This window comes from Heloderma suspectum, chromosome 13 (assembly GCF_057233095.1).
Source record: "Heloderma suspectum isolate Gila_16-S chromosome 13, 16-S_ref, whole genome shotgun sequence".
NCBI classification, from domain to species: domain Eukaryota; kingdom Metazoa; phylum Chordata; class Lepidosauria; order Squamata; family Helodermatidae; genus Heloderma; species Heloderma suspectum.
The window spans coordinates 6,024,741-6,040,390 of NC_139470.1; the positions used below are offsets into that span (position 1 = coordinate 6,024,741).

The 15,650-nt window shown below is 44.5% G+C and overlaps 1 protein-coding gene across 2 annotated transcripts in view; it reads left to right on the forward strand.

Annotated features, from left to right (window-relative positions):
• The window catches only part of HIP1R (huntingtin interacting protein 1 related), a 74,588-nt gene that overhangs the window by 25,871 nt on the left and 33,067 nt on the right, over window positions 1-15,650 (forward strand). For both annotated transcript variants that reach the window (XM_084820032.1, XM_084820033.1), the window contains exons 2-7: window positions 4,396-4,459; window positions 6,872-7,014; window positions 8,093-8,149; window positions 9,863-9,943; window positions 11,738-11,814; window positions 13,879-13,940. In XM_084820032.1, the coding sequence (XP_084676158.1) occupies window positions 4,396-4,459; window positions 6,872-7,014; window positions 8,093-8,149; window positions 9,863-9,943; window positions 11,738-11,814; window positions 13,879-13,940 (484 nt within the window). The remainder of the gene's footprint in view (window positions 1-4,395; window positions 4,460-6,871; window positions 7,015-8,092; window positions 8,150-9,862; window positions 9,944-11,737; window positions 11,815-13,878; window positions 13,941-15,650) is intronic.

Sequence of the window (15,650 nt, forward strand, 5' to 3'; positions counted from 1 at the left end):
ACTTCTAAATATAACGTGATCTGTAATTGGAAAGGGTTTTTTTTTTAAATCAAGGTTGAATGCAAATTCCATTTTGAATTTGCATGTTGAGAACTTTCTTGCAGATTCCCCGCAAGCTTTGTTCGAAGTCTAAGAGGCGAGATATTAATAATGAGCTCCACGACAGAGGTTTATGTCCAGTCAAGCCAAAAATTCACCCTCCTTCACTCTGCAGTGACAACCCAAGAAACAAATAGCAGTTTGTGCTAACAGCGTGTGGAAGAGCAAGTCCGGAGTGACTCTTTCAAAAATTGATATATAATGTTGTTTTTGCTCTTGGTGTGTGCAAGTCTTGCAGGTTAAGGAGAGACAGGGCCATTAGTCATCTATCATTCTCTCGAGAGACATCTTCATTCATTTATACAGTTCAGCTGCAGGACTAGTTCTTGGAATCTAAATGAACTGATGCCACAATAGACTTCTGTATAAAATGGGGTCAGGCCTGGAGTGACGACTCTGCCTAGTCCTACCCGTGACGGAGCATCCGTAGAAGGCAATAAATTTTGGCTAGTTTTCAGATATGCTCATCAAAATCTGCAGGTTGAATTGCACTGTGTGTGTGTGTGTGTGTGTGTGTTTGCTGGGGGCAAATTCCATAAAATAATTATGTGTTGTGTGAAGAAATTACTCCCTTTTGTCTCTCCTGAATCTCCTGCCAATCTGTTACATCGGGTGATCCTGAGTTTAAGTATTATCGGAGAGGGAGAGAGAAAAATCTGCTCTCTTTCTAGTTGCTCCATAACCAGCGGCAGGAAGACTTCAGGCAATGGAGGCTGGTAGCTCTGATGTCAGTGGGGACTTGAATCAGATCCAGGTTTCAGTCAGAACCAGACACCTTGGATAGCTCCTTTAGAGTTCTGACTGAATCCCAGATGTGATTCAAGTCCCCACTGACATCAGAGCTACCAGCCTCCACTGACTTCAGGCTTGTGGGATCTACGTCTTTGGTTGTTTTCCCCCCAAGAGCCTGGTGCAAAAGAAGACATACACTTAGAATTAAGAATTCTGACCCCAGGATTCCTCGGATAAATGCATAGCGTGCATAATTTTATACATTTTATAAAAGCTCTATCATAGTTGCATTTCCCTCCTAAACTAAAAAGCTCCGAATGTGTTTCCCTTTCCTTGTAGTCCTACCGTTGACCCTGGAATTTAAGGTTATGGTGGTGCTGGAGACCATGCCCTAGTATCAATTACTCCTGTCCTATCTTTAATTCATGAATGTTTTAATATGACTGCAGCTGCCTCCAGTTTTTGTAACTATAGCATGAAATGTCCTGCCCTTAATGTGTTGGTAGAAAACAGGATGTTGCATTTGAAAAAAAGAAAGGTCATTTAATAGGAAGGCTATTCTGGTGCAGTAGATATTTTGGGCACAGACCATAGAGAATTGGGTCAAATCCCCACTCAGCCATGCTGTGTGACAGTGGGACAACCAACTAAACTTATGCCATAAGGAGGCTGAGATGTTAAAATGATGCCCTGATATTCTTGGAGGCACCGCAATCTAACCGCATGGACCCTCCACTTCCAATGGACAGCGTGTGGAAGAATCCAGAAGCCAGCAGATAGATGGATCTGTGTATGTTTTTTTAAAGCATGCTTGTAGATCTTCTTAGAACCTTGGAAAAATGTGTTCAGTTCCCATCTCAGGAGCACCAATATTGTGTAGAATAACAATAAATGTTACATAATCAGGTTGTGAAAGCTGCCTTTTCTTGTGGGGTGGGATGGAGGAACTTTGCTTATTGCTTCTGCCCTTCCTTGGATCTGTCAAAAGCCTAGAACCAGGATATTTAAAAGGCCGCCTTCTCCCACATGAAGAGAAATCTGACGTATACATCCGATATATCTGATGTGGGAATGCATGAGGGCCCTTCTCTGTGGTCTCTGCCCCTAGGCTGCGGAACTCCCTGTCCCAGGAGATCTAACTTTTGTTTGATTTTTTAATTTTATTATTATGCTTGGCTCTCCAGTGTCTATTTACCTTTTTTTCTTTTTACTGCTGCTCTTATCTGTTTGTTTTTTAGGTGTGTGTTTAATTATTTGATGTAAGCTACCTTGAGCGTTTCTAAATCAAATGGAAAAGTGGGGTGTAAATGATTCTATCAATAAAGTGACCATTAGATATGTGCTTGGAATGTGGCACGCGCGCGCGTGTGTGTTTGATTTTGAGTCTGTTTATGAGAGAGGGGTGGTTTTTCAGTAGGGAGGGGCAAGTTTTAACATCTTGCTCTTGGAGATACCCTAGAGTAAATTCTTTCCTCTGTTGTCCTCTTCTGTCTAAATTAGATTGTAAGTTCCGTGGGGGCAAGGCCTTTATGATCTATAAAATACTGCATTCTCTGGTGCTATATACATCATTTAAAAAGGATAATACCTTTTGCTGTAGCAAAGTTATCAATACAACTTATCAGTACAATGTTTCACTCTCTTTTTGCCACAAAGACATTCAGGCCTCTTTGCAATTGTGATCATTCAGGGTGTAGCAACTGGTTCAGAAATATAGTTGGTGCTTAGAAATATCCACTTATTATATGATTTGGAACAAGGGGGAGTGAGGAAATGTCTCCCTAGGGGGAAAAAAATACAGATACTGCAGTTCCAAGCTTGAAGAATCCTTGGAAGCTTTTTAATGACAGGTTAGGCAAATACTTGCCAAATGAAGATAGCTTAGGTGGCAATTAATTCTATCTCAGTGTGGGATGCACCCAATAACCTTGCGAGACCAGGCTGGGAGATTATTTTTGGCACGGAAATGATTTCTGAATGGAGGCCACATCGCCCTTTTCCTATGACTAAGGCTGCAATCCTATGCACACTTACCTGAGAGTCAGTCCCATTGAACATAGTGGGACTTACTTCCAAGTAGACATGCATAGGATTGCACTATGAGTCTGTGGAGATAGATAGATAGATATAAAAGGTTGTTCAATGAGATGCCAATTTTCACTCTTGAAAAGGCAAATATCTTGTCCATCTATCTAATCATGTGTATTTTGAGCAGGAATGTTTTCTCTGCAACCATGAGGTCTAGGATGTTGTGTTGCTGGTTTGTTTTTTTTAAGCAGAGAGACTTGGGGATCAACTAAGCATATGTACGCATATCAGTGATTGGGTGGGAGCTCATGTGGCTGTGGGAGGTTAAAATTTGCCCTCCCTTGGTATTATTTTCCAGATTGGAACATGATTCTCAGATCCCTATGTTAGCTTTTGCAGTGTGGAGATGATGATTTCTTCATGTCATGTTGTATCCCGCCATTCCTCCCAAGGAGTTTGGGCCGATGTAAATGGAGATATCCCACTTTATTTTTCTCACAACTTCCCTGTGAGGTAGCTTAGGCTGAGAGATAGTGACTGGTCACCTGAATCAAGTTTATGGCTGAGCAGGGATTTGAATTCAGGCCCCAGTCAGATATAATAATAATAATAATAATCCCCTGTTCATAACCACATGCAGAACGGCAGATATATATGGGAACATTTTTTTCCTAGCATGCTTTCAGTGTGCACTGTTCATAAGTAATTCAGAAGAGGGAAACTTCTTTTTCTTTTTTTACCACAGAGCCATTTAAAATATGGGCTGGGCTCTTTTTGTTTTCTTCTTCTGTTCATCTAATAGAGTTCCCAGTTATTCAGAAGATCTTCTTCCAAATTACTGTTGGTTGCTTTCCATGTGTTTTCTCAGAAGTGGTGTGGACTTCACCTTTGGAGTGGCTAGGAGAGAGAAACATGGCAATGAAATCTCTCTTTCTTCTCCTGAGCATTGTATAAAAGTATTGTGAACCATCCCTCCCCACTTTTCTTTCAAAGAGTTTTATCAGAAAGCTCCATCTGTCCAGGTATTTCCTAGGGTAAAGTCCAGAAACTTGCCTGATTCCCCCCCCCGCCCCCCCCCCAGTTCAGCCAGGATAAAGATTTCACCTTAAAATATACAATTTCATTTGAAATGTTGCTATGAGTAAACAAGAATTACAATGTTTTGGGGAGGAGAAGAGCAGGAAGCTGTTGCCTGCGTGGTGGTCTCTTCACTCGCTCAGCTATGGTTGAATTGTGCGGTTGCAAAGTGACTTCTTGAGGCATATCTGTCTATTAACCCTATTAATATTATATTAATTACTGGTATATTAACCCTAACCCACCTCGCAGGGTTGTTGTGAGGATAAAAATGGAGAGGAGGACCACGTAAGCCACCTTGGATTCCTTTCAAGAGGAAAAAAGGCAGGATGTAAATATAATAAATAAATACGCAAACAAACCCAGGTGGGGTGGGCTTATTAACTAATGGCTCTATAGGTAGAAATCTGAAGTCTGCACTGATGCTATTTTTAATATCGCTTTTCTTCCCCCCACCAGGCGATGAGCATCAGCAAAGCCATCAACAGCCTGGAAGCACCGGTGAAAGAGAAACACGCCCGCAGTATCCTTTTTTTCGTCTGTCGCTTGCTCTCTTGGCTTCCTTGAGGTTCTATTTCTAGAATGCCTTCAGTATACATGGCAGCTTACAGAGTAAGATAAGCAAGCAAGCAAAGAAAGACTAGGTATCTGCCCCAAGGAGCTTACCTTTACTCTCATCTGCCAAACTTTAAACTGTAACAACAGATGAATATGAACAAATGCAATAGCATGCCCTTTTATTTTATTATATTAAAATCTTTATGATATACCCACAACAACAAACCAGACTAGAAACAGTGCTATCTTTTAACATCATCAGCGGCCCTTCTCCGTGAGCCCCTGCCAAAGGAAGTGAGGCGGGTGGCTACTAGGAGGAGGGCTTTTTCTGTTGTGGCACCCCGGCTCTGGAATGAGCTCCCTAGTGAGGTTCGCCTGGCGCCTACATTGTACTCTTTTCGGCGCCAGGTGAAGACCTTTTTATTTTCCCAGGCATTTTAGCTTTCTAAATTTTTATCTTTGCTGTTTTAAATCTGTATTTTAAACTCCTGTACTGCTGCTAGGTTTTATTGTGGTTGTATTGTTATATTGTGGTTTTAATGTTCTATATATTTTAAATTGTTTTATTGTGTGTTGTTTGGTTTTAGTTTTTGTGAACCGCCCAGAGAGCTTCGGCTATTGGGCGGTATAGAAATGAAATAAATAAATAAATAAATCTTTAAAACACCTCAGAGAGTGGAATCAACCCCATCCTGAATGGAACAAGTTTCCGCTGCCTGCCTAAAAAAACTGAGCAAAGATGGGGCCATTCTACTCTCCCTAGGAAGGGAATTCCACAGTTGGGGTGCTGCCACTGAAAAGGCCCTTTCCCATGTTCTCACCAACCTAACCTCTCTTGGTGGTGGGGCATATAGAAGGCCTTCTGAAGAAGATAATAAATTATGGGCAGATTCATATGGGAGGAGGTGATCTTTCAGATATCCTGGCCCCAAACTGTTAGGGATTTATAGGTAAGAACCAGCACCTTGAATTAGGCCTGGAAAAGAATTGGAAGTCAGTACAGTTGACATAAGACCAGTGTAGTATATAATCTACAAAACGCATACCAGAAAGCAATCTGGCTGCAGCAGTTTGCACCAGCTGCAGTTTCCGAACACTCTTCAAGGGCAGCCCCACATAGAGTGTGTTGCAGTAATCTAAATGGGAAATTATCATGCTTTCACCATGCTTCATTTATGAATTTTAAGGGTGTGTCTGTGTCCAGATGTCATCTTTCACTCATAACCCTGTAAAACTTCTATCATGCTCCCCTTGTCATCCTTCCCCACCAATGCTCTTCCCCTATGAATGCCCAAATACTTTAGTGTTCCCGTCATTTGATTTGAGGTTGTGGCATACTTGAAGGCTAAGCCAAAGACTCAGTGGAGAGGATGTGTTTTGAAGAGGATTTGTGGTGGGGAGGGAGAGAGAGAGAAGTAGCATCATGTAAATCTTCTGGGAAGGAAAGAACAACGTTATGGACAGGTGGATAATCAATTTGAATGCTTCCTGTGAACATGTCCATTTTAGAACCATCTCTCACTATATCCAGGCAGACTGGAAAAAACACTGAAATCCTCTGTCTATGCACATTGTCTGTGAGCGGAACCTGGCATAAATCCACACAGAAGGATCATGGGTTCTCTTCTGACCCCCCCCCCCCCGAATAATCAATTTTGGTCTAAGCTTTCAATGTCTGTGCACTCACAGGAATCCTTCTAATTCATCTGGTGAGCAATAAATGCTACATTGCAATGGCTCTTGTAATTCCTCCACTATTTCTAACATGAGGTCTTTGACTAGGTCCATGGAACCTTCTTTTCCTCTTTTTTTTATTTTAAAAACCAGTGCAGCAAAAATTGTTTCTAACAAAACTAAAATAAACATTTTATAACAAAATGTATACAGGTTGCAATCAGATGTTAGATATACATCTATATTTGCCACCTTTTCCGATGAGGCAGGCTTAGTAGCAGGGAAACAGTCTGAGGGCAAAATGACACAATCTCAGAAACGCAGGACTGCCCCTCAAAATGGCAGCTCAGTGTTGCGTTTCATCCTCTCCCTGCATAGACTGTAGTCCAACTCACCTCATGTCTTGATGACATTACGCCATGTGTTTTCCCCACCCTCACATACATGACTGGCTGCCAACGGTGTAAACGGAAAAATGCCTGATGTTAAGGCGTCAGAATATGAGGTAAACTGGACTGAGTGTTACAGAAGGGGGCTTCAACATGGGGCTTCCATTTGTGGTGCCATTTTTCTGATAATGTGGAGATCTTCTCCCTGATTTAGTAGAAATTAAGATTAATGTTTCTAGGCCTGTTCCCCGTTGTTGGCCCTGTTTGGTTCTCCTCTCCCTCCCTCTTTAAAATTGGCCTTGACGTCCGTGAAGGAATTATTCTGGGGACTCATCATGAGAAAGGAGCCTTTACATTTTGGTCATACGCGATTGGCCTCCCCTTGCCCAGCAGTGCCATTCTCAGCTGGAAGTTCTGCCATGTTGTCCACAAGGTCCTCCGGGATGGGCATCCAAACGTAAGTTCACCAGTTTCCTTCCATTAGCTGATGCGTAAGAGACCTCTTGACGAAAGAGGTGATAGTCCTGTATGTTGAGTTAATGCTATAGGTAGGACAGTCCATACTTGGTGTGGTTTAAAAAAACACACACTCAGAAATTATTTTCCAAGATAACTTAGTGGTATGACGAGAAATGTGGAATTCTGCAACTTACCCATTTCAGGAATTGAGTCCCTGCTCCCCCCACCCCCAAAAAGGAGTTGCTTAAAGCAGTTTACAAAATATAAATTACAATTATGCAAAGAATTAACAAAAGCATTGTGACCTGCCGTTCCCCTTTGGGATGTCAAAGGCCAAAAATCTGTTGGAGAAGGCTGAATTTCCCAAGTTGCTTTGACCTAACCAACCAACTCTTGCTTCTTCCTTTGGGAAGGGCTGGGAAAAGGGGAACTAAAATGATCACGGGGGTGGAGCAACTCCCCCATGAGGGAAGGTTACAACAGCTGGGATTCTTTGGCCTGGAAAAAAGACAAGTAAGGGGAGGCATCATAGAGGTGTACCAAACTATCCACAGTGTGGAGAATGTGGATAGAGAGTCCCTCTTTCTCATAATACTAGACCCCAATGGGGTCATCCCATGAAGCTGATTGGTGGGACAGATAAGAGGAGGGACTTCTTAACACAGCGCAGAGTTAAACACTGGAATTTGCTATGACAAGATGTAGTGAGGGCCACCAATTTGGATGGTTTAAAAGGGGATTAGACAAATTCCTGGAGGTGAAGGCTATCAATGGCTTTTAGTCCTGATGCTGTTGTGCTGCCTCCAGTACCAGAGGCAGTATGCCTATGTGCACCCGTTGCTGGGGAACATGGGCGGGAGGGTGCTGTTGCACTCATGTCCTTCTTGTGGGTTTCCTGTGGGCAGCTGGTTGGCCACTGTGTGAAAAGAATGCTGGACTAAATGGACCCTTGTTCTGATCCAGCAGGGCTCTTATTATGTTCTTATGATCAGTTTTAACCCTTTGCTAGCATGGTGTGTGTTTCTGATGTCACTGAGTCCATGTTCCTAAGCTTCTTCACGTGTCATCTTCCCTAGGTCCTTCAAGACTGTCAGCGGTATCGAAGTAACATCCGAGAAACCGGAGACCTCTGGGTGAGTTTGAGGGCTACGCTTCCTGCTTTGGCTTCTTTGAGGTTCTTAAGTTTTAGAGCAGGGCTGTTGAACCACTTTTATCCCAAGGGCCAAATTCAATTTTGAAGACGCTCTTGGGGATTCTAGTGGTGGCTGCGGCCAAAGGCAAAAGAGCCCTGAATGCCAGAAGTTCCCAAAATACCAGCATATATTAGCTTAAAGGGCTTACTGTCTGCAATGAAGCCTTAGGAGATGCATTTCAACCTTTCAGAATGGGGAAAAAACTGAACAAAAGCTGGGAAACTATCAAATGATTGACGGAGGGGGGGGAGGCCAGGAGAAGTGGGAGTAGCAGTCTGGGGAACCTTAGTGGGTTGGGACCCCAAATTGGCCAGGTTTGGCCTGCAGGCCTAAGGTTCAACACCCCTGTTGTGAAGGGATTTGGAATACTTCCTTCAAATAATTGTCTGTGACGTAGGACAACGGCTCCAGATCCCTGGTCAGCAGCTGCACCTGGCCAGCTCTGTTGGAGGGCCATTTTGAAAATGCGGTCTGGGTTGGGGAGGGCGAAGGCAGCCAGCCTCCTTCCCCAAAGGCCTTGCTGTGCTACCTTCATGCTTCTGGAGATGGCAGGGGAGGGGGTGGGGGGCAGTGGAGACTGGTGGCCCCAATTTCAGAGGGGCTGTGAATCCATCCTGGGTTTTAGTCAGAACCAGCCAGAACTCTAAAGGAGCAATCCAAGGTCCTGAACCCATTTGGGGGATCGGGTCTATTCATTTCATTTATTATATTTCTATGCCGCCCCATAACCGAAGCTCTCTGGGTGGTTCACAAAAATTAAAAACCATTAAAACACATTATATAAAATATAAAGACCATTCACTTAATGACATAAAACAAATAATACCCACAACAACAACAACAACTACAACGTATATCTAAAACAATTGGAAACCATCAGCCAGAGACAATCAAGAGACTCATTATACGCTGCCAAATGCCGGAGGGAAGAGGGCAGTTTTAACCTGGCATCGAAAAGATGACAGTGCTGGCGCCAGGCGGGCCTTGTCAGGGTTCACCACTCTGGACATCTCCGTTAGAGTTCTGTCTGGTTCTGACTAAAACCTAGAATGGATTCACAGCCCCACCCAAATCGGAGCCACCGGCCTCCACTGGTGTGTGTGTGTCAGGGGGGTGGAGGTGAAGAACCCCAGAGAGATGGATTGCATTTATTTATCTGTGACATTTATATACCGCTAAGTATAGTAAAATCCCTAAGCGGTTTACATATAAATATTAAAATTACGTTTAAAAATACAATATTAAAAACAATTTCAAACAACAATAAGAGCAATACTAGGAGCGGTAAGATGGAGTAGCACAGCTAATTTAATTACAAGTCTGGAGGAACAAGTGCCCAGGGAGGATTTTCCAAAGGGTGGGGGCTGCTACCAAGAAGGCCTGCCATCGGGGCATTGCATGGTGCCATTCTGTTAATTTCTGAATGGCCAGTAAGGCCTGCCCTGACGATCTTAAAGATTGGCTGGGTGTATATAAGGGGTTGACTTGGGATTGCCGCTTGCAGATCCAAGGGCAGTATCCAATGGTACTCCTACACAGAGTAGACCCATTGAAGTGAATGGGCCTAGCTTATGTAGGACTACCATTGGATGTTGTCGATTGTCTGTGTTTGTCTTCATTTTTAAATAAGGTGCCCGTTTTCTTCCTCGACAGGGTCACCTACACGATCGTTATGGCCAGCTTGTAAATATTTATACCAAACTTTTGCTCACCAAAATCTCCTTCCACCTAAAGGTAATTCTGTTTTATATAACTCCCCTCCTCTTGCAACCAGTGGTACCTTAGGACCAAATTCCAGGGCCCTGCATCCTGGGGGACCACAAAGGGCCTACCAGAGAGCTGAGGTGATGGAAGCAGCAGCAAACCGGCCCAGGGCCAGCAAACCAGCCCAGCATGGCCATGCCAGGACCGCAGCATCCTTTCTTCCTTCTTATTTGGAAGGAAATTTTATAGTGAGGGGGCAGCCAGCCAGGCCTGCACGTGTGTACAGATGCTCATTTTATTATTTTTTACTTGAAAAATATATTCTTTTCTTCAACAAAATGGGGCTTCTTCCTAAGCAAATGTGTTTAGCGTCAGGACAGCAGTAGCAGGCTCCGTTTGATTTCTGTAGTCACAATGGTGCAGTGACTTAAGTGAGTAACTGCATATGCTCAGAATCTTTCATTTTTTATCAGGTTGGCAAACAGGATTTCCCCCTTCTAACATATCAGGAATGTAAACGTAGTTCTAAAGCAAGCAACGGCAGGGCACGGTGGGGCAGAAAAGAGAAATGTTAGTTGTGTGCTTCACAATGGAAGTAACACAAAATGACTGTCTAAAGACCCCCTCATAAGACATCAAGTCCTGGGTCTAAAATTACGTTGCTGCACCACTGTTTGCAATTTTTCGAGTGGTCTTTGCTGTAGGGATTTCATTTCATTTATTACATTTCTATACTGCCCAATAGCCAAAGCTCTCTTGGCTGTTTACAAAAGATTAAAAACCTTAAAAATACAATATTATGCATAATATAAAAACAGCTTTATATTGAGGGATGGGCTGCTCTACTCTGTGAAGAAGCTAGCCTTGTTTATTGCGGTTGAAAGATATGAAAAGGCACCAGGGAGAGCAATTCTGTGGCCCCTAGACAGTGTCTGGGGAACCATGGGGTAGTTCGGATTCCTGGATCTGAGGTCGGAGACAGCGCTCTGGCGTAAGACCCAAGAGTCCAAGCTCCCCTCCCCATTGCAGCCGGCGTGGAGAGAACCGTGTGGGCTTCCTCTCTGAGCTCGCGATAGTGACCTCAGAGAGGAGGGAAAGGGGCGTTTCTGTGGACGAGGAGGGGAGCGGACTCGGGAGGCCGGTTTACGAAGAATCCTCCAGCCTCCCTTCCTCCTGTTCCACAGAGCCCCACCTAGATGGTTGAAAAAGCCCATCTAGCAAAAACAGAGTGGAGGATTCTTCGTAAGCCGGACTCCCCAGTCCCCTCTGCACTCCTCCCGCTGTGCATAGGATGCTCGTCAGCTTCCAAGTTGGGAGGCTGATGGGCATCCCGAGAGGGCTGTGCCCTTAAACTGTGGTTGGGCTTCTAGAGGATATTGTTCTAGTCTGACTTCTAAAATTGGTTTCTGTTAGGCAACCAGTACTGAGGGCAGAGAAGCTGAGGTTCAGCTGTTTGCTGCCCACCATTCTACCTAGTTCCAGCCCCGGCCCTGCCAAGTGGTGCTCAACCCTGCTTCCCCCTCACAGTGCCTCCACCTCGCAGAGTGGCCCCATGTTTTCTGGAGGTTGACAACCTTAACCTTCGGCTGAATTAGACCTTCTTCTCTAAGACTTGGCCCATAAAAATGTTTTGTGCAGCCATATGTATGCATCTTAACAGGTGAACGTGCTGGACATGTGCAGGCAAGACAGAGAGGGTTTAGGCAGCCCTCTCTGTGGAGTGTCTCGGGACGTGCGGTGTGTCTCCCTTGGTTTGCTGAGCACAGGGTAGGAATCTGCAAGGTAACAAGTGCCAATTCTTGGTTTTGTTTCTCCCCCCTTCAGCATCCCGAATTCCCCCCAGGCCTAGAAGTGACGGATGAGGTGCTAGAAAAGGCTGCTGGAACAGATGTGAATAACATGTAAGTTCCCCCACATTATTCAAAATCTTTTACAAAGCATAATGGCTGCCTTTCTTCCCTGGGTGTAAATGGAGCGTTCCCAGAGTGAAATGCGCCTCATTAAGCATGCTTTGGACAACAGCCCAAGTAGTTCCTTGGCTGCCTAGCTTTGGTAATAGCTGATCCTCTCAGATCAGTGTTTCCTGGACATCCGATACCTTGGTCACAGGTTTGTGTGTTTTTTTGTTTTTGTTTTAATCTGTTCTATTTTTCCGGATTAAAACTGGCCACACACTTTTTGTCCTTGTACTCTAAGATCCATAGGTATGTATATTCTCAGTCAGTGCTCAGAACACCAGGCAGGCCTCCCTCCTTTCAACTGTGGGATAGCCCGGTTAATATTGTGTCCTGGCATCTTGTCCTCTCTGTCGCCCAGTCTTTCAGGGCACAGGAATGGGATCAAGGTTTTCTGGGTAGTGGGAATGCTTCAGAAATTCTCCCATGCTTGTTGGCTGTGTCCTATGGGTTGTTTCAGATGTGCTAACCATAGTGTAGACTCTAAACCTGGATTTGTGTCTGCCAGGTGTACAAGCAAACCATGGCTTGTGTGGTTTCCCTCTTCTACTGCCTTCCCTGAGAATCCCGCAAATAGCAGCCTCTGAGGGCAAAGTGACATCTCAAACCATAGTTTATCGATTTGGATGTAACGCCAAACCATGGTTTGCCAAAAGTATGGTTTGTCAGTCAGCTATAGGCTGGCTTCAGATCCCAGGTTCGTGGCTGTTGGCAAAGCGTGGCTTTTGGGATTGTGTTGGTTCAGGCACACAACCACCATGGTTTGGTTTTGCATCTGTGTGTGTCCTCCCTTCCCAGGAGTGATGTTGCTGCCCCATACATGGGCAGAGACCCAGCTGTGTAATCAGTGCTGCACAAGACTTCACCACTTAGGACAGATGGACATAAAAACGGTGGATGCCTCCAAAATGGTGGCTTACGTTTTCATGACGTACCCTTCAGCCCCTCGTGCAACACTCAGATTCAGTCAAATGTATGACGTGCTTTTATCTAGTACAACAGGGGTAGGCAAACTGGTGCCATCTAGATATTTTGGACTACTGCTCCCATAATCCTTGACCATAGGCCATGCTGGGTGGGGCTTCGTAAAGCTGACTGAATCTCTCTCCTTGCCAAAATGGTCTTGCATGCAGGAAGCTGAGGAAAGAGGAAAGTGTTCAGTAGGCAAACCACTGAGGTTAAGCAAGAGAGTGGTGCATACAGCTTCACTTCCCACTGAAAAATAAGAGCGTAACGCATCATGACAGTCACCCGCAGTCCCTCTAGCTCTGCACTCAGCCAGTGGCGAGTAAGATGCAAACGAATGGAAGATGGAACTATCAATGGCTATTAGCCCAAATAGCTAGACAGAGCCCCCATGTTCAGAAGCAGTATACCTCTGATGACTGTGTGCTACACACTAACAGGATGTTGTATCATCTTCACATCCTGCTTGTGAGGTTTCCAAGGGCATCTGCTTGGCTGCTGTTGGGGTCAAAAAAATACTGGCCTAAGCATGGCTGCAAAGAGGAGCTTGGAAGCTTTCCCTTCTATTTTGATTAACCGTGGCTTGCCATGTCATCTGAACCCAGGAAATTGTGGTCTGTCTTAACCATTGTTTGTTTGAAACAAGTCAACTTCACACCATGGGTTTGGAAGCTGGCTTGTTTCAGCAAACCACAGTTTAGCATTCGGGTGACCCACTAAGCTGTGGTCAATCTAAAGATGGCTGTGGAAGCTTCTAAGCTCCTTGCCAAGAGAAGAGAGGGGAAGGAGGGGAGCTTGTGAGCCTGGGGGTTGAGGAGCTAGGCTTGTTCTTGTCATTGCGATGTCCAAATGCTATCTGGTCCAGGAAGGCATTTCTTATGTTTATAGGAGGTTTGAGAGTTAAGTTCTATTCCATCAGTCCCTGGCATCTGTTCATCAGAGGTGTATATATTATCTTTAAAAAGGGAGGCTAATGAATGCCTGTTTTGACGGTCGATTACTATTGTTTTATTCTTTTTTCTCTTTTAAAAAAATTTTCTGCAGCTTTCAGCTCACAGTTGAGATGTTTGACTACATGGATTGTGAACTCAAATTGTCAGAATCAGGTATGCTGCTGTCTGTTGATGCACCCATCCTTCGTTTTCCTTTCAATATTTAGTACCCCATTTGTTTTCTCCCTGTCTTTGCACATGGGCAGATCTGCATGTACTCCAGCACTGCCAGCTGACCATTTTGACTTGCTCCTGTGCCTTTAGCATCCACGTGATCTGCAGAAATTGGCAGGCAGAGCTTTTTCACAGCATTGTGATAAGCATTGTGGTCTGCTGATGTCTGTGGATCAAACTGCTGTTAAAAGTATGGGATCAGGCCTGGTTGCTGGTTTTCTGGTAAGCTGCCAACCCCTCGTGGTGTTTTAATGTTGTGTTCTTGCTGTTTTATTGTTTTCATAATTTATCATCTTATATTGGTGATTCCGTAAACCACTTTGAGAGATACCCCGAAAAGCGGGTTTAAAAAACAACTATTAAATAGTGCATTCTGCAGTAAAATAAACTCAAAATTCTGTGCCAACGTAACGTATAGATTCTGCACAAAAGATCTGAATTCTGCAACCTGTATAAATTATACCAGTCCTTGGAACCCTCCGTCAACTGCAAAAAGGAACAACAACCCAGATGTCTTTCTTCGATGGCTCCATTCCAGTTCTCCAGTGTTTCTTTTTCTTTAGCAGTTACTCTACACTCAGAGGCAAAACGCTGGCCTCTGCCTCCACTCTGGCTTTGATAGCTGCTGGCATTAATGCTCATTTAAGCAAGCACCTCCAAGCTATCGGGGCCCATTATTTCTAGCTGTTGGCTGTAGAAGCTTAGAAAAGAACCCTGTCTTTGCTTGGAACAACGCAAGTGCATTCCTACCGCGGACTTTGCACGTGGCATTTCTTAGCACAGAGCTGTTTTGGGGTTCCCTTGGTGTGCAGGGCCTTGAATGGGCTTGCCTTCCTGGTGTTGGAGGTTGTGGTTGTGCCGTTGTTCATCCTCTCCCCTGCCACTTGTTTGATTCCATGTTGTCATGTGAACCTGGCCTTCCTTCTGCCTGCAGGCAAGGTTGTGTACACTCCTAGTTAATGATAAAGCTTTTATAATCTGGCCAGATCGTGCTCGCTTCTACCCAGGAGCAACCTGAGCAAACAGAGGTGGTGGGAACAGCAGCCACCAACTTGGTGATGGGGAAATCATGGATACCTGCTCCTGCATGCCGATTCCTTAAAGGCCTGGCGCCCGACACCTTTCCTAGCCTAGGATGTAAACAGTGCAGGAAATGAGGCATCACTGTGCTGGCTTGAAACAAAAGTTCCCTGGCCCACTGAGCCCTCTGTCTCCGTCAGTGAGCCTGCCAGGTCCACATAGTCCACCAGTACAGTGTGAAGCAGGGCGCCATCTGCTGTGTGTTATCCCTGGAGAGATCCTGCCTCTGATTATGGAGGCGTAGTCATTGAGACGGTTTTCTCGTGCAGACTCATTGGAGCAATCGTGTAAAGTTCCACTGTTCTTTCTATACAGCCTGCAGAATTCAGTTTCTCTTATCACTGAATCATTATATATTATGTGTGTTGGTGCATATGACTGATTGATTTGATTTTAATATATAACTGAACAGCACTGCAAACAACATCCTCTGGATCCTAAAAGAGTTCTGTCAAACACTAAATATCATGAAAAATAAGCAAATGACAAAGCAGAGATTTAAGCGAATGGCAAAACAAAGATTTAGGGCGCCACCCTCTGTATGTTTAGACAGAAAAAAGTACTAAAACT